At 51.5% G+C, this 18,231-nt stretch overlaps 1 protein-coding gene across 4 annotated transcripts in view; it reads left to right on the top strand.

Moving 5' to 3' along the window:
- The window catches only part of DNAJB6 (DnaJ heat shock protein family (Hsp40) member B6), a 65,346-nt gene extending 50,448 nt beyond the window's left edge, over positions 1-14,898 (top strand). For 3 of the 4 annotated variants that reach the window (XM_058660655.1, XM_058660656.1, XM_058660654.1), the window contains exons 9-10: positions 10,467-10,661; positions 14,533-14,898. In XM_058660655.1, coding sequence (XP_058516638.1) covers positions 10,467-10,661; positions 14,533-14,615 — 278 coding nt within the window. In that variant the 3' untranslated portion in view covers positions 14,616-14,898. Of the gene's footprint in view, positions 1-10,466; positions 10,662-14,532 lie in introns of those variants that run through there. The other variant, XR_009244951.1, reaches the window with a different exon arrangement.
- Positions 14,899-18,231: the final 3,333 nt, after the last annotated feature.

Raw genomic sequence — 18,231 nt, 5'->3', positions numbered from 1 at the left:
AGGCTGTGGTGCCGGGCCCTATGGAATATATTTTTTTCTCTCTGATTTTCTATTTTTAGCATTTGGGTTTGGTTTTGTTTTAAATTTATGGAGGGCTGAGTTATAGCGAGGAGAGATATCTATCTAGCTGCTGGTTCACTCCCTCAGCTGGCTCACTGGCCAAAGCTGGACCAGGCTGAAGCCAAGGGCCCAGACCTTCTGGGTCTTCCACTCGGGTGCAGAAGCCTATGAAATTGGACTGTCTCCTGCTGCTTTCCCAGGCACGTTATCAGGTTGGAAGTAGAGCAGCTGAGACCTGAGCTACTGCCCATATAGGAATGACACTGCAGGCTTAGTCTGCTACACTGCAACACATGCCCCACCCCGGATTTCAGATTTAGGTATTTATTTATTTATCAGGAAACTGGGTAAGACTATTATTTCCAAATTGTTTTTTTTTTTTGCTGTATCTGGGTTAAAGGGAGAGATAAAGGGAGAAGCCCCACCCAATCTCCCACCCATCCCAGGTCCCTGATGTGGGGCGTGCTCAGAGGGTCTTGCTCAAGTGGTTTTGATAGTTCGACAGTTATGAATTGCTGCCGGTCTTGCCATTCCAGGCACGATGAAATCGCTGCAGAATTCACTGATTGACATTGTCCACCTTAGAGTCTCCGTTTGCCCAGTTTTTCACTGCCAACATAAGGCTGGGATAGTTGATTGATTTGTTCTGTCCTCTGTTGTGGTGCCAGGTATTTAAAAAGGAATTCATTGTAATGTCTGACTTTTGTCCCGCTTTCTGTATTGAGCTTCATTTTCACGTGTCCATTTGTGGTAGATTTGGAGTCAGTAATCTTTACGATTACTGACTTGGTCCGTCCGTGCTCATCCTGTCTGCTGCCTCCAAGTCAGACACTTGAATTTCCTCAATAGACTGTTCTGTGCCTTCTTTACCCACAGTTTTCAGCGTTCTGGCAAGCTATATCCTTGTCCTTCCCCACCCCATATCTGGTCTCTCTCTTTTCTTAAGATTTGTTTATTTCAAAGATTAATTTATTTTTGTTTCAAAGTGAGGTATATATAAAGAGGAGGAAAGACAGAGAGGAAGATCTTCTGTCTGATGATTCACTCCCCAAGTGACTGCAACGGCCAGAGCTGCGCGGATCTGAAATCAGGAGCCAGGAACTCTTCCGGGTCTCCCACACATGGTTGCAGGGTCCCAAGGCTTTGGGCCGTCCTCGACTGCTTTCCCAGGCCACAAGCAGGGAGCTAGAAGGGGAAGTGGAGCTGCTGGGATTAGAACCAGCGCCCATATGGGATCCTGGCACTTTCAAGGCGAGGACTTTAGCTGCTAGGTCACCGCGCTGGGCCTCTGGTCTCATTGTGAATCGTTTCATCCTCTTACCTCTGTCCTGTGTTCACATAGTTGCTGATAAGAGACTTCCCTCACAGCAATGATTTCCGCCTCACCCACTGCGCCATGTCAGATTGTGTGACTGATACTCGTGGTACTAGCGTATGGGACTAGCACTCTGAGCAGGCATAGCAAAGTCTTCTAGAATTGTGTGCATTTGGGAAAAGTGATTCATTTGCATGTTATCAGCCACACTCTTCACAATATTTAGTTGATCTCCATTTGGGGGAAAAAAGAACCAAAAGCATTTGACATGAGGTCATTGACATGTAACAGCTGCTGGAACATTCTTTTAATAACTTCTAGATGATTTCAGTGTGTTTTGGCTCATGGGAATATACTGGCAAATCTTGTGTTTCTCAACTTGATTTAACTTGATGTTAAGGATATTTTCTGGTATATTTAGTTCCCAAAGTAAAAAACAGACTTGCATTGTAACCGGCTTATGTTTTAATAGTTTCTATTTAATAGCTGACACACAAGAGGCTGGCAGAAATTATACCAGATTATCTCTGGGTTGTAGAATGAGGACTTATTTTTCTCCAACTAATACATGTATATTACCTTTGTAGTAGAAATCGATAGACTCAAATTACTTAAATCATTAGTAGTGAGTTTTCAGAGAAGAGGATGTCATAGCAGTGGTATCGTGCAAAGTTTGGAAAAGGTTATTTACAGACATGAGAGATGGTTTACCTTCAGAAAGAGTAAGCCCAGATCTAGGGAGGAACTAACATTTGACTTTAAATGTGGGCGATTTTATATTCTTTTGATAACTTGTGACTTTATGGAATGTTCTTGATTTCTTAAGTATGTCTGGTTGAGTTCCACCTTTGAGTTTGAGCATCTTCACATTAGAGCTTGCATAGGTCAAGGTCCTGCCACACCTGTCTAGAGTGGATTCTGCTCCCCACCCCTCCTGTGTGGTGGCAGGCATGATACCGAGAGGAGTCTTTGTAATCAACAGGTGACAAATGATGCTGCCTCTGAAACAGGTCTCACTCAGGAGCACATGGGCATTTGTTGAATTTATAATGCAATTTCCAAGATATTTTCCGGTCACTGACAGTGTTAAGTATTTTTTATCTTCTGGGACAGCTCACATAATGGTGAATATTAAAAAAAAAATTTTTTTTTAATATTACTTACAAGACAGGAAGATCTTCCATCACTCTTACACTCCTCCAGTGTCACAACAGCTGGGACTGGGCCAGGATGCAGCTAGGAGCTCGGGTCTCAATCGGGGTTTCACAAGTGGGTGGTGGGAAGCGATTGACACATCACCTGTTTCCTTCTGAATGCTCTTCAGCAGGCAACTGGCTCAGAAGCAGAGAGAGGAGCAAGCTGAGCCAGGCACTGTGATCATCAGTCCGTGATGTCCTGGGTGCCCTTTCAGCTGCCACATGTCCATCCTAGTATATTGATTCTGAGTTGTGTCTTTTTTTTTTTATTATTATTATTAATTATTTTGCATTATGTGACAGTTTCATAGGCTCTGGGAATCCCCCCACCCCTCCCCACACGCCTCCACCCTGGTGGATTCCTCCACCTTGATGCAGTATTACAGTGCAAATTCAATCAAGACTGAGTTGTGTCTTTTCAGTTTTTACGAAAGCTTGACCATGGCTCCAGTGGTTTGCACTTTATGGATGCCTTCCCTAGATGTTCCTTGTTCACAGCTTGCTGTGGTGTGCACTCTGAACTTGACTTTCAACTTCAACTGTCTTGGATGATATTGATTCAGTCCTGGTGTTGTCACTGTACATATGTCCTTGTGAAGGCCTTGTGTCCTTGTCAAGGCCTGGCCTGTCTGTAGATCACTTTCTACTGGGATGTCAAGAGCGAAAGAAGTGCTGTGACCCCATGGGTTGGGGATGCCAAGTGTTTAAATTCCTCCTGGAACCAGTTGAAATGGAATCGACCTGGTACTTTTTTTTTTTTTTTCTGAAAGACAGGCCTGTCTCCAGCTGATATGGGCATCTGTGGCCTCACCAGGCTGTTTGCCTCAACAGGTGTAGAGTCTGTCTTGTGTGTGACAGTTGCGGTGTCTGCCAGCAAGCCTGGGTAGACATCAGGGGTGTTCATGAGGTAGAAGCAGTAATGGGATCTCCTGCCCAACTAAGTAATGCACAACTGGCTGTGAACACAGGTCAGATGGGGCATCATTGGGGCACGCGGGGGTCTTCAGCAGACGTGAGAGATTAACTCTGAACCAGTAGGGCTACCTGGGCACTGACTTCAGGCCACACAGGTATGGGTTTCTACCTTGCGACCAGATCTGTCACATGCATTGTGGTCCCAGGACTCTGGCTCTAACAGGCTGAAAGGTTTGGCAATTTCCTGCCTTTAAAAAAAAACGTATTTATCTTTATTGGAAAGGCACATTTACCTAGAGGAGAGACAGAACTTGGATATGCTAGTTCATTCCTCAGAAGTCTGCAGCAGTTGGGGCTGAGCTGCTGCCAAGTCTCATGTGTGGGTTTAAGATCCCAAGGCTGGGGCCCGGCGGCGTGGCCTAGCGGCAGGAGTCCTCGTCTTGGGCGCGCCCGGATCCCATATGGGCGCCGGTTCTAATCCCGGTAGCTCCACTTCCCATCTAACTCCCTGCTTGTGGTCTGGGAAGGCAGTCGAGGACAGCCCAGTGCATTGGGACACTGCACCCGTGTGGGAGACCTGGAGGAGGTTCCTGGTTCCCGGCATCGGATCGGTGCAGCACCGGCCCGTTGCGGCTCACTTGGGGAGTGAATCGTCGGACGGAGGATCTTCCTCTCTGTCTCTCCTCCTCTCTGTGTATCTGACTTTGTAATAAAAATAAATCTTAAAAAAAAAAAAGATCCCAAGGCTTTGGGCAGTTCTCCTGCTTTCCCTGGCTGGATGGGAGGTGAAGCAGCCAGGACAAGAACTGGGGCCCCTTGGAATGCTGGCTCTTGGCAGGCTGAGAATCAGCTCATGGAGCCATTGTGCCAGCCCCGGCATCCTGCTTGTGTTAACTTGAGGTGAATTAAAAGCATTTTAGCTTGTGTAAAGCTGAGCTCCTAATGGCGTCCCCTTGAGTTCCTTCCAATGGTTTAAATCCTCTTACAGTTTTTTGTTTTTTTTTAAGATTTATGTATTTTTATTGGAAAGTCAGATTTAGAGAGAAGGAGAGACAGATCTCCCATCTGCTGGTTCCCGCCTGAAGTTGCCGCAGTGGTTGGTGCTGAGCCGATCTGAAGCCAGGGGTTTCTTCCAGGCCTCCCATATGAGTGCAAGTCCCCAAGGCTTTGGGCCTTGACTGCTTTCTCAGGCCCCAAACGGGGAGCTGGATGCGAAGTGGAGCACATAAAGGATATGAAGCAGTGCCCATATGGGATTCCAGCGGTTGCAAGGTGAGGAATTTAGCCACTAGACTACGGTGCTGGGCCCCTAAATCATTCTACAGTGTAACAGGTGCATAGAAGGAGTTGGCTTTATTGATAATGACTCATGTCCTTCCTCTCCCCTCCGCAGCGTAGATTTTACTTATTTGAATTCCTTCTTAGTGTGCAAGTAGATCATGTCATTTTGTTGTCATGTATTTTCAATTGTGTAACTTGTGTTTTCGTGCAGTTTATATTCATTAAGGAACCAAAGCAACTCATCTTTTCAGACAACTCCATTAGCAGTTTAAAATTTTTATTTATATTTATGAAAGACAGATTGTTCATCTGCTGGTTTATCCCCCAAATGCCTGCAGCAGCTCTGCTGATTGAGAAAGAAGCCAAGAGCCTGTAATTCCACCTGCAGCCATTGTGCGGACTGCAATTGGAAGCACAGCAGGAACCCGAACCTGGGCAGCCGAGTCTGGGTGGGTGTTTCCAATGGCATCTTCACGGCTGCACCAAAGGCTGCCCCCTCTAGCAGTTGTGAAAGTGAATACATCATGTGCCGATGCGTCTGTTCTTATAGGCCTGCACGTGCTCTAATCAGATACCATTTTTCAGTTACCCAGCAGCACACTCACCTGGGACAGATGGATATTGTATTGTGCAGCAGGAGCAGATTCTGTGGGTTCTTGGCAAACACGCATGCTCAACCGTGCACAACATGTCCTCCCCGGAGCTTGTGGCTCCTGGAAGCCATGCAAGTGGAGGTTGTAAGATGGTGCCATGGGCAGTCGCAGAGACACCGAGGAACCATGTAGAGCCACAGATTGGCACGACGCTGTCATCTACATGGCTTCTCCCGAGTTGTGCCTGTCCCACCCCCATCATTGGCAAGCACAGTACATTTCCGGGGCCTGTCGGCACACCGGCCTCATTCCGGATCATTTACAGGGCTGTACATTCAGGTTAGACCAGCATGCATGAGCCTGCTCCCGTTGCTTTCTCTCTCTTTTTTATTGGAAAGTCAGATATACAGAGAGGAAGATCTTCTGTCCACTGATTGATTCCCCAAGCAGCCGCTATGGCTGGGACTGTGCCAGTCAGGAGCCAGGGAGCCTCTTCCAGGTCTCCCATGCGGGTGCAGTGTCCCAAGGCTTTGGACTGCTTTTCCAGGCCACAAGCAGGGAGCTGGATGGGAAGTGGAGCTGCCGGGAGTAGAACTGGAGCCCGTATGGGGTCCCAGTGTGTGCAAGGTGAGGTCTTTAGCCACTAGGCTACTGTACCAGGCCCTAGTGGCTTCTCATACCCTCAGACACTGCCAGTTGGTCGGCGAGCTGCTTCACTTTGCAGATGCTCAGTGTTGGGGAAACCAAAGCCTGCGCTGGGAACTTTAGGCCATCTCCTAATGGGAGGCAGGATCCGAGGTCCTTGACCCACTACTGCCTCCTGTCGGTGTCAGCGGGAAGCCGGGAGGTTGGGCCCAGGTGCTTCACTGTGGGATGCAGTGCCCAGCCCTCATGCGTGTTTTCTAGCCTCACCAGCCTGCGTTAACTCTTTGCTCCACCCATGGCTTTCCAACTTCCTCCATGTTTTCAGTGAGGAGATTGTGTTCATTCTGTCACTCCCTCTTGGTTTTTGGTGACCCTGTCTGCCCTAAAAAGTTGCCTAGGAAGCATGTTTGCAGATCAGGGTGTGACTTGGGGTGTGCTCTTAGTTGCCCAGAACCTTGCAGTCTGTAGGAGGCTGAGTCGGGGCAGGGGGAGGGCATTAAATCAAAACCCAGATTTCATTGGGCATTGTGACCCACTTCCTAGGAAGCCTTGCCCCATGGTGTCGAGCCAGAGGCCGCTGCTACGGTGGCAGGGGCGCTGTGTGTTCTGGTCTCAAAGTGATAGTGGTTCCCTAACAACAGTTGTGTGAAGAGCTCCTGCCCCGTACGTCTGCCGCTAGCACCTGTGTTGAGGGGTTGCTGCCTCTCCCTGCCTGATCCCCACTCTGCCCTACTGCACTACATACGGAGTAGGAGCAAAATGAGTGACAATATCTTGTTAATGAATAAGGAGAAAAGTGATTCAATCTGAGGGTCTCCCTTTCCACCTTCGTTTTCTTTCCCATCATCTTCAGAAACAGGTTTTCTGCAGACCATGTGGAGGCTTTGTTTATGGCCATCCTTGGCTGGTCACCTGTGCTCACGCTGGCGCGTAGAGCCATGACCCAGGGGGCCTGGGGTCATGACAGAAAGGCCCTTGTCCTCCAGGCTTAGCCCCAGTGGGTCAGGCCAAAGCTTCTGGACCGTGTGTCCCAGAGACTGCAGCAGGGCAGCCATCTTCCATGCTGGCTGTATGTGTGGGTCACCCTGATGTAGGGTTCGGGGGGCTTCGCCCAGGGGGTGCTGGGAGTTGGGAAGGTGCTGAGATTTCCTGGGAGCAGTGGGGTGGGAAGGCTGTTTTCCCTGAGGGAAGAGCAAAGGGAAGGGCCCTGGAGGAAATGGACCTAGCACTGCTCAGTGAGCAGGGGACAGAGTGTTGGAGGAGGATTTGTAGGGAGGAGCCACCCATCCCTCTGAGGGCAGTAGAACATAGTTCTTTCTCTAGGGTTGCTTGGATTGTTTTTTAACGGTCCGGTCAGTTGTTGGATCCCCCGTTCGTATAATTGTCACAGGATCCAAAAGGGATGTGACTCCCAGGCCACAGGATAAAAAGCTACTGTGCAACACTGAGTGTGTCTTTGTTCTCAGATTGTAGGCTGAACATGGGGACTGTTGTTTGCTAACTAGGCCATTGGCACAGAACCCTCACAGGGTAACTCGGAAAGGTGCTGACCGCCCCCAAGCCCAGGAGCCACATGGAGAGCCTGGTAGCCCTGGTGTCCGGCATGAGAAGCAGGAATTTTCTGACAGTGACATTCAGGTGTAAGCTAGCTCCTTGGAGGCCAGGGCCAGAGAAGGGCAGGAGAACTTGCTGTAGTGCCACAGAGATCGGCTCAGGCTCTGCCTCTCCGGGGGTAAGTGGGCACAGAGATTGCTGTAGATGGGCCCTGCTGGAAGCAGAAAGCAGGAATCCCCTGGCCTTGTGGGATGCCTGAGAGATTGGAGCCGGAGTGAGGTAAGTGAGGTGGAGGTGCCCGGGCTGCTCCCTCAGACTTGGTCGCTTTGCAAAGACAAACTGGGCTGTTAGTGCTTGGTTCCGAAAGTGTTGCAGTCCCAAAAGCTGCAGTTCTCCTCTCAGATCTAAACCCAAGTCTCGTTTCTTATGGAACACATCGGGATAAACTAGAGTGGTTCTGTCTGGAGATGGGCCGAGGGCTTGACCTTGGAAAGTTGGCCTCTGTTTCACACTTGCAGCCAAGGTAAAGCCACAGGCACATGCGTTGGGTCAAACGCCCTCAGGCTCTGGGGGCACTGCTTGCCATGGGGGTGTGATTTCTCTCGATTGTCATTGCCACATGCAGTAATTTCTCACCTCTGTCTCCTGAGTACCCCCTTCTCTTGATAGGCTGCAGGTAGTCAGGGCCAGTGTGGTTTTTATCATGTGCTGAAATGCTTGGTGCTGTTTTTTGGCACCCTGCTGGTTGCTTCCAGAGTGTGACTTGGGACCTCATGCCAGACACTTGCTGTCCTTCTGTCCCCCATGACCGCCGCGTTACAGTCTGTGTATACCAGATGCTGCTTGTTTTCTGACCCTGATAGCTGTAGACCCTCAGGCTGTGGGGCTCAGGTAGCAACCAGGTGGACTTGGTGTTGCAGGTGAGTACCTGGAGTCAGGTGAGGAACGTGCTGCAGGCCAGGATGACACGCTCTCTGCTCAAGCTGCACTGGATGCTTGGGAAGAAGCTGGGTCCCTGTTCTCTGGGGGCGGTGTGTCTCCTGGGGCTCCCAGGAGGCCTCTGGCTGGACCTGCAGAGTAACTGTTGATGTTGTGGCTGTGCTATTTGAGGCATCTGATGTCGCAGCACCATGGGACAGTTTGGCATTGCCTCCCAGCTTGCTTTGCAGTGCTTGAACACAGCTGCAAAAATAACATGTTTCTCTGGTGCTCGGAGGGTGGATGGGGAAGCAGGTCGAAAATAGACGAAAACCCCAGGGCGTGCTGCGGGGTGGGGCCTGCTGGGTTCTAGTACACAGCCAGAGATGTGGAGCGCACCGTGCTCCCCGGCCGTCCTAGAGGGGGCGCTTCACCCCAGCTTGTGGGTTGCCCAGGCTTGGTGTGCTTGCCAGTGAATCTCCTATGCGATCAAGAGGGCGTCTCTCCTTTGTTGGCCATCACTGTCATGACTGAAGGCGTGGGCCCGAACACTGAGAGCAAGACTTCTTGACAGAGTTGGGGGGTTGGTTCTCAATTGCAGACAGGGAATAGGTTGGGAAGCCCAGCTCTGTTTTTTTTTTTTAAGCCAGACTTCCAAGGGCAGGCTCCAGGGCTGTGCCTGCCACTGGAAAATCGGTGAGTGATGTAGAGATTGGGCTAGTTGTAAAAACCCCGTAACTTGAGTGTCTCTCCCGCCCTCCTTCCAACAGGCTCCCCACCTCCCAGCTTTCTCTCGGGGGGTGCTTTCCCCTTCCCTATTTGCTGCTCATCTGGTCACTTCAAAAAACCAAAATCCCGTTAAACTTAAATTTGTTGCTGCTGAATGCATTTCACTTCAAGGTATTGCAGTGTGTGTCCGTGCTCCATAACAGTTGTAGGGAGCAGGAACAAAAGGAAAATGAGTGTTGTTGGGAATCACGCCTCCGTCTACTCCTTGAAGGGAAAGCGGGCCTCTGGGGTTACTTGCTTGCGGCTCGAGCTGAAGCAGTGGGTGCCATGCTGTGGTGTCTGGGTGGCATTTGGTGACACCTGCTCAGGAGGGGATGAGCACACTATTTCTTTGCTCTGTCCCAGCAGCAGGATGTGCGGTGGGGATAAGGAACGCCACTGCCTTGGGTTTCACACTTCCAGCTGGGCTTTGTCTCTGTGCTTCCAGAGACCGGAAGCAAACGCTCCTTGTCTTATTCCTGGTGTCCGCCTAGTGTACAAGCTTTTCCCTAGTAAGAACTTCCAGAGCAGCGAGGGATATCGAGCGGGCACATGATGCCATGCTCTGCAGGCCAGGGTACTGCTTGGGAGTGCTGCTACTGGTGCTGCTGCTGGGTTGCCTCTACTAAAACAGAGAGCAGTGCTGGGAGGAGATGTGCTGCCTTCCAGAGGGATGCCAGCGCCTGATGCCGGCAGTCATGGTCAGAGACGTCAAGCTCTGGGATTTCATCAGGACACTGAAGAAGCATGGTGGGGTGGGGATGGGAGCTGCTTACTTCAGTAGCAAAGCATTGCTTTCTCTCTCTCTAATAAAGTTATTTTTATTTGAAAGGCACGATGACAGGGAGGGAGACAAAGATCTGTCTGCTGGTTCTCTCTTCATGTGGCTGGCCAGAGCCCAGGTGCTTGGACCATCGTCTGTGTTGCAGCCATAGTAACAGGAAGCTGAACTGGAAGCAGAGCAGCCTGGACTGGTATTCCAGTCCACACTAACCTGACAATTGACTTTTTCTTTCTTGCCTTTCTCTTGGAAGATTCATTTCAGGCGCCCGTGGTGCTGTTGATGAATTGGGATTTACATCTTTCTCCTCCTCCTCCTCTTCCAGAAACCCTGTGGTCCGGAGATGCCCATTCCGCTGGAGAGCGTGAATCCTCCGTGTTGCAGGAGGCGAGGCGGTCCCAGTCTCCCGCTCACTGCTCTCCCCCCGTGCTGTCTTTCAGGTGTGGCTGATGAGCATGCCCTGGCGGAGGAGTGCCTGCGGAGAGGCCAGCAAGCCCTGCCCGCCAGCACCCGCCCGCACAAGCCAGCACTCCCCCGGCACACCCCTGCGGCCAGACACACGCCGCACTCCGTCTGGGAAGAGGACGAGGAGCGGGTCCCTGGTGGCGGCTGGGAGCCCCCCACATGCTCAGCAGGTGTGCAGAGGGGAGCTGGTGTGAAGCGTACCCCAAATGACCCTTCCCTAAATGCAGAAGGGCAGAAAGGACAGAAGAGACAGAGATCACGCCTGTGCTGCTGTGTTCTGACCTGAGTGGGTTGGGGGAGCAGGGGGGGCAGGCACCAGGAGGGTCTGTGTGGAGGCAGGGCAGGTGCCAGTGCCCCTTGCTCACCTGTGGGGGCTGCCCCACGTGAGGCTCACAGCTCTCCCACGATTAAAACAGGGTCCTAGCCTTCTGAGTGTGAAGTGTGTTTTGAGCAAAAAGGTGAGAACGAGCCACCCCTCACCTGCCAAGTGCTGCTTTTCCAGTGCTGCCTGTTGTAGCTCTCCACTTAGTGCCTGAGATACATGGCTCGAGATGCCATGCCCCAGGGCTACTCCTGACAGGTCTGAAGGGGACCTGGGCCTCCACCTGGGCACCCTTGTCCCTGGCAACACACACACACACACACCACCACCACCCCTTTCAAATCAGCTCTACCTCCCTGTGCATTCTTGCATTGGATTTGAAGCCAAACGGGAAAGCCAGGCCCTCTTGCCAAGCACCTCGAGAGCTGCTCACCCAGGTGTAGAGTGAGCCCCTTCCTGCTCTGCGGTGCTACTGGAGCGCCTCTTTCCGGAGAGTGGCTCTGCCCTCTGCTCACCCACCCTGAAGGGGAGCCCCATGGGCCTGTGGTGTGCGTGCCTCCTGTGAGCGTCTGCACTGAGGGAATGTTGTGCATACAGCTTTGACCTGGACTGAATCTTCAGGCCTAGGTCAGTTTAGTTTCAAGCGTTCATTGCTTCCGTGTTCAGCCCTCACTGTGTGAGGAGCCAAGTTGACTGGCAGGCTGTGTTGTAGAAGGAGGTAGGGTACCAGGAGCTCTCTGTTAGGGTGAATGGGCACATGTCAGGAGGTAGATCCTATGCATCTGGGCAAGGCAGGACACTGTAAGGGCAAGGGTCTGTTTGCTCCCCAGACCTGTGTACTGAAGAAGCCATCACTTGTAGTCCTTATTAGTCCTTTTCAGATACAGCAGAGCTGTTTGATGTGGTTTTGAGGGGGGCAGGGGAGGGTGTATCCTCCACAGGAAGAGCCTGGTGGCACGCATTACCCACCTGTGGGTGAGGTCTCCTGGGGCTTGGGCTCCAAGGGCACAGGGCCTGCAGCTGCCCTGCACTACAGGAAGATGTGTGAGAGGAGCATTTGGGGTCAGTTCATCCTTTCCTGTTTAATTGACAAACAGAGGCAGTCACCTACCTGTGTTGGCTGGGCTTGTGGAAGCTTCCCCAGTGTCTCTTGTCAGCTCTTCGTGCTGAAGGGTCGGGCCGCAGGTGGTTTGTGGATGGGGTGGTGTTATATCAAGGGCAGAGTGGGGTTGCAGACTCAGTTTCCAGGAACAGATACCACCGGAACAGCTTCAGATGGGAAGACGCCATTAACGTGGCCTACTTGGTACTTCGAGAGTTTTCCAGATGCCAAGAATAAGGCGTGAGACAGCATGGGTCTGCCGGGTGGAGGCGTGTTGAAAAGTAAAGCAGGCCTCCCAGAACAGGAAGTGTAACATCTTTCCAAAGACAGATCACATATCTTTATTTTGAAACTAGGCTCATTTTCTTGGTTGTTGGCAGCTATGGCTGTGGATTCCCGAAGATCCCTTGGCCCTGAGTGAGAAGTAAAACTTGCCTCTCCTGAAGAATTGGGGAGAAAGTAGCATGTGACGGTGCGGACAGAAAACTCAGTCCTGCTCCTCAGATCGCATTGTTTCCTCATTTCTGGTCTTTGGGTTCCCTCTCAGATGCCTTTTTGACTTTAACAAACCCCAAATGAATCTTTACATCAAGGAGGAAAATGATAGGCTTTTTTGTTTGTTTGTTTTTTTCTTCGCCCGCGCCTTTTCCTCTCCCCTTGGCTTTGCTGAGGCGGGGGTCTGTCATGGGATTGCCAGCGCTTCCATCCTCCATGGCTACGCCAGGCTGGAGCTGGCACCTGCCAGAGCGGGCTGTGGCTGCCACGGAGCTGGCCACTCTGTCATGTTGGGGATGGAGGGCAGGGCTCAAAAACGGCATCAACACAAAAGTCATCCAAGAATGATGATGAGCCTGTCTGGAAGGTTTAGAGAGGACACAGCCGCTGCAGGGAAAGCTTCATCATGCTTACCCCTGCTGCGTGCTGCTGGCCGCGCGTGGAACAGGGCTATGGTACAACCCACGAGGGTGACCTGTGCTCACCGGGTGATGGCACGGTGTGCGGACACAATCCTGATGAATGATGAGTTTGCTAGACTAACAGGGAGCTAGACTTTCACACACAGCTTCCCAAGCTGCCTACCCTCCTGGCTGTGCGAAGATTTCCCGTACCTACGGCATGTCTAACACAATTTGCCATCAGGATGCACCTCTAGTCACCAAGGAATGTCAAGTAGCAGGGAGTTACAGGGAAGGGTAATTTTATTTTCAGCTAGTGTGGTTCAGGGTTGAGGTGGCCCTTGTCAGTGCGAGGCAGGTGACAGGGTGAAAATGTAACACAGTTTGACTTGCTGGCATTTGCCATTTTGTTGGATGTGCTGTTACTCTAAATTGCTAACCGCCTTTCAAACTTGCTCCGCTTTGTTTTAGAGATCAGGAACACATGCGTGTCTCCTAGTAGATGTCACTTGGAGCCTATTAATCAGAAAGTCCTGGTAGAGCTTTGGGAAATGATTGTTTTTTTTTCCCACTCACAGATTTCGCACATACATAAGCCTATCGAGAATGGGATAACTGTTAAAAAGGAGAATTAAAATGATCTGCCATGAAAAATAAAAAGACTCACGAATGCCAGAATCAAATGGATCCCTTAAACTTTGTGTGTGTGTGTGTGTGAAAAATGCTGCTCACCCAGGAAGCTACACAGTACCCCTCTTCCTTGCAAGGCACAGCATGAAGCTCATAACACAAAGGCTGACATTTAACCCCACCGTAGCTTTGGCAGCATGAACTTTGTCTTTTTTTTTTTTTATGATTTATGTACTTACACTTGCTTCTGTGCTAAAATTTTTCACCAATTCCTTTAAAAGTTTTTCTGTGAGGATCTTTTTAAAGCCGTTATTGGCATTAGAACCTTGTGGCTTCTCTAGGCACTTCTGGAAGAGGCTGATGGTTCCAGCATTCTGTTAATTTCTTTGGTGGCCCAAGTTCAATATCAGGCCCGTGTCCTTCGCCCACGTGGTGTGGGCTGAATGAATCCAAGGCAATTCCTGCAGTACTCAAGTCGGGGGCCTTTTATCTGGCTTTTTGGACAGGATGTGCAGGAGGGCAAACATGGCCTTTCTGCTTTGGCTTCTGCAGCAGGTGGGTCGCACAGTTGCTGACTGCAAGTCGCTGATGCAGGGAAGTTGAAAGAGTGGCGTTCTCAGACAGACTTGCTCCTGCTGTGTGCGGCAGAGCCTGGATTCACCTGCAGAGGGTGTGCTCTCGGGCTGGTGCTGGGGAAAGGCTTCCTGTGGTCAGGGGCTGAGGGGCTGTAAAAGCCACACGGAGAGTCCGAGGACTGAAGCCAAGTCTTGAACAGAAATGGTTTCGGATGCTGCTGTGGGGCGAGGCTAGGAGGAGTGCAGCCGCCATGCGTGTTCTGAGGAGTCGGCTTCCTGCTCCTGGCAGGGCTGTGACATTCTTTTGAATAACATGAGAGGTTTATCCAAGGGCAGTTTTCAAAAGACAGTTCATCATGGTTTTCCTTGAGGTTGAGATGTGGACCAGATAGATGGCTTGGCTTCGTGCTGCTCATTCAATTTTTGTAACGTGGGGAACGTTGTGAATTGGATGTGTGCCTCCCCTTGGGGAAACAGGTGCTGTGGTGCAGTGTTTGACAAGCCGTGTTTCCTTAGGAATCAAAGAAGGTGGCAAGAGGAAGAAGCAGAAGCAGAAAGAGGAGTCGAAGAAGAAGAAGTCGACCAAAGGGAATCACTAGGCTGGACTTGCCAGGCACGCGTGCTCACCCCCGGCAGACGCGCAGCCTCGCCCGGTGGGTGGTTGTGCACACACTCTAGGTAGTGGCATCTTGCTCAGCACAGTCCCAAGGCCACACTCTTAGCAGGGTTACGGACACACGGGCACGGATCACCAGGGTCAGGCATGGTAGAAGAGATGCAAACGGACAATCGTGGGTGGCCTTGGTAGAGACTTGGGACGCGGCCTTGACTTTCTTACTCTGCTTTTCCCCAGCATTAAATCCATTAGTGTTTTCCTCTAGAGCCGGCGAGGCCCGGCCTCGCTCCTTTCCGCCATTCGACCGCTCCACAAGCTGCAGACATGCTTCCTGTGTTGGAAACGGGATGAATCTTCCCCAGTGGCGGTGCAGTGTTTGTGTAGTTAAAGACCTCTACTTCAGTATCACCTAGGTCGCGCACTGTATCGCGGTTGTCACACACCTGGGAGGCCAGCAGGAGTCCATTCAGATGTAAAATCATTCCTTCTGTGTGTTGTTTGAACTGTCCTCCACTCCAGGTAGTCCCAAGTTCAACTTGAGATATTGGTTAGCATTTGCTAAATTTCGCCTTTGTCCTCCCTCCTTGGATTCATAGTTACTCCTGTCAGCAAAGACATTTTTGCTCAGCAATCCCACCATTAGTCATGGTTTGGGGTCCCAGCAGGGAGAATCTGCTGGCCATTTGTCACCCAGGCAGAGTGATCAGACCCCAAGCAGGCAGGGAGAACTCAACACTTGAGTTGACACATGTCGGGCCCTGGAAGACATGGTTTTGTTCTAGCTAGTTCCTGCCCCACTGCTTCTTAACCTCTTCTCACTGAGCACTGAGTACACTCTGGTGTGGCCTTAACTTCTTCCCTGCATGCCCCCTCTCAGGGACCTCTTCCCTTCCTTTTTAACACGGTCTGCGGTTCCCAGTGCTTTTTCCTTTGTCCTGTTGGAGCCAAGGGCATTGTAAAAGGCTTCGAGATTCAAAAATGTCAGCAGTCTTAACCTAGCAGTGTTGAAACGGGGATTTTTTTTTTTTCTCTTTGTGGTGCAATCCAAGTAGCGATGCCACTGGCTTAGAGGTCAGAGACAGATGTAACCTGCAGATTCTCCAATGAAAGCTACAGAAGAGTTTGCTGTTTGGTTGGGTTGGGGAGGTCACGTGGGGCAGAGAGTGGAGTGAGTGCTTGTAATGGAAACTGTTACTCTGAATGCGTAATGAACTTGAATGCTACCTACATCAATAAAATGTAAGCCTTATCGAGGATAGCTCACCTGCCGTCATGTGTATCAGTAGGTCGCACTGTTACTAATGAAAAATAAAAGCGTTTGTTTGACACTTTGAATTATGTCAGATATAGTGAAATTTGAGGGGGACAAAAAGCCTAGGTTCCAAGATGCCTTGCTGTCAGGTGGAAAACGTTCCTTTGAGAGCATTCCCAGTGGACGGATGTGTTGTAAACCAGCAGTCTGAGGCGCCACAGGAGGATTCTGCCCTGATTGTCTCCTGCCTCTGGTCAGCAGCTGAGGCGTGGCATGCTGGATACACATGTTCCAGCATTGCATCGAAGTCATTGCTGGGAAGCCAGGGTCGTCAGGTGAGTAACAAAGCCACCAGTGGTGCCCATGCAGCCCGTTTGATCTTTAAAAATGGATTAACCTTAGCTGCTCAAATCCCAGCATTGGCTGGTGAGATTCTGGCTGCAGGAGGTGGGTCAGGCAAGTCCTGCAGGCCAACTAGCGCTTGGCCCATGAGGCTCCTGTCTTGCCGGTGTTTCCAGAGCCCCTGGCCACCCATGGACCAAGCTAGCACCAAAACTTCACGTGACCTGGCCAGGCAGATCCGTTTGTGTCCTAAGGTAGCTGCTCTGGGCTCAGCACCCGTGAAAGACCAACTGTTGACTGCCAGGTCAGCCAGGTAGGTTACCTGCTTGCCCACAAACCCTGGGCCTTGTGCCCTGTCCCTGTTAGAGGTGGCACCAGGACATCCTCTGGGAGATTACTGTGTGTCAGTGAGCTGTGTTCCAGCTGGCATAAGGCCCTTGCCTCCTTAGGTGAGACACCTCCCCCGGGTGGGGGCTTGTCATGGTTTTGGTGACCTGTTGAGCAGGAGAAGTGGGGAAGAGGCTGAGAGGAAGCAGGCCAGACCTCTGCCGCTGCTTCCACAGGCACTGGGGAGACCAGAATCTGTAGGCCTTGGGTGGGGATTGGGGTCTCGGGTGGGGATTGGGGTCTCGAGTGGGGACTGCTGCGGAAGGGCCACCTGGCCCTGCCATGTGTCCTGTCCCCTTTAGAGGTGTTGGGAGTCAGCAAACCCAGTTTCTATAAACATTTTCGAAATCCCCGGTTTCAGCTAGAAGACACCCATGTGTCTCAAGGGTTCCTGGTAACCCCCCTCCCTCCTTTCCACTCCGCTGTGCAGTATCGTGACCCCGTGGGGCAGTCAGAACCCAGAAGAGGCTGGTGCTGAGGCAGGTTAAGCTGTTCAGATGCTTGGCTGTTCTCCTGCCCGTCCCGCTCCCTGCTAATGGCCTGGGAAAGCAGAGGAGGATGGCCCAAGTCCTTGGACTCACCATACTCACGTGGGAGTGCCAGAAGAAGCTCCTGGCTCCTGGCTCGGGATTGGCCCAGCTCCAGCTGGTCATCGTGTGGGGAGTGAACCAGTGGATAGAAGTTCTTTTTCTCTGTCTCTTCTCTGTACCTCTCTTTCACATATAAGTAAATCTTGAAGTTGTAGGATGATGAGAATCCCAGCATTCAGGGTCTCGCCTGGGTTGTTGGTTAGTGCCTTTGCCTTTGCCAAAATAAGGTTTATCTTGCAGGTCCCTGGGAAAGAGACCTAAGCTTCCCAGCTCATGTTCCGTTCACGCTCCCTGAGCTCTCTGTGGACCTGGATCTGGGTCCGCTTCCACCAGGACTAAATCGCCGTCTGCTCTTCATCCAGTTCCCCCACATGGATATTCTCAAATGGAAGTCCTCTTCTGTCCAAGGTTGCCACTGGGCTGTTGTACCAGGTGCCATTCCTGTGACTGCTGCTGGCTTGTTGTGTTCCATGTCAGCATGGAGCTGCCAGGTGTTCTAGGGCTCAGATGAGACAGATGGGAGCCCAGAGTGCACAGGGAACTGTCCCATGGTTCTGCTGAATACGCCGATGGCGCAGGGCTCCATGTGGACAGAGGTCCGTCCCAAGGCCCAGAGGGACCTGGGGCTGTGGCACCTCCAGGGCAGACAACATGGTGGCGGCCTCTTTGTTCTTGAAGGCTCTGTACTTTTTGCCCACCCTTGCTCGGGCCAGCACTGTCTTATAAGCCCATGTCATGGGTGGCCAGTCAGTGCAGAATAAACATCGGGCTGGTCCTTGCTGGCCAGGATGACCACAAGAAGGTGATGTTCCCTTGTCCCATTACTCTGATGACCCTGTGAGTCCCTTGCCGGTCTTCACGGGCAGAGAGTGAATGCGACACTGGTACACACCAGGTCAACCACCACCAGCGGGCATGCCCAGAGCAGTCAGTGGGAAAGGGCAGGAGTGGGATGGGGGAACCACACCAGTGTGTAACGGTGTGGCCAGCTGGACAACGCAGAGAACACTGGCCACTGGGTGGGGCGG

Source organism: Ochotona princeps, chromosome 2, assembly GCF_030435755.1.
Source record: "Ochotona princeps isolate mOchPri1 chromosome 2, mOchPri1.hap1, whole genome shotgun sequence".
Classification (NCBI taxonomy): Eukaryota; Metazoa; Chordata; class Mammalia; order Lagomorpha; family Ochotonidae; genus Ochotona; species Ochotona princeps.
Note: the sequence above shows the minus strand (reverse complement) of the source record. Positions and strands in the feature narration are given on the sequence as shown.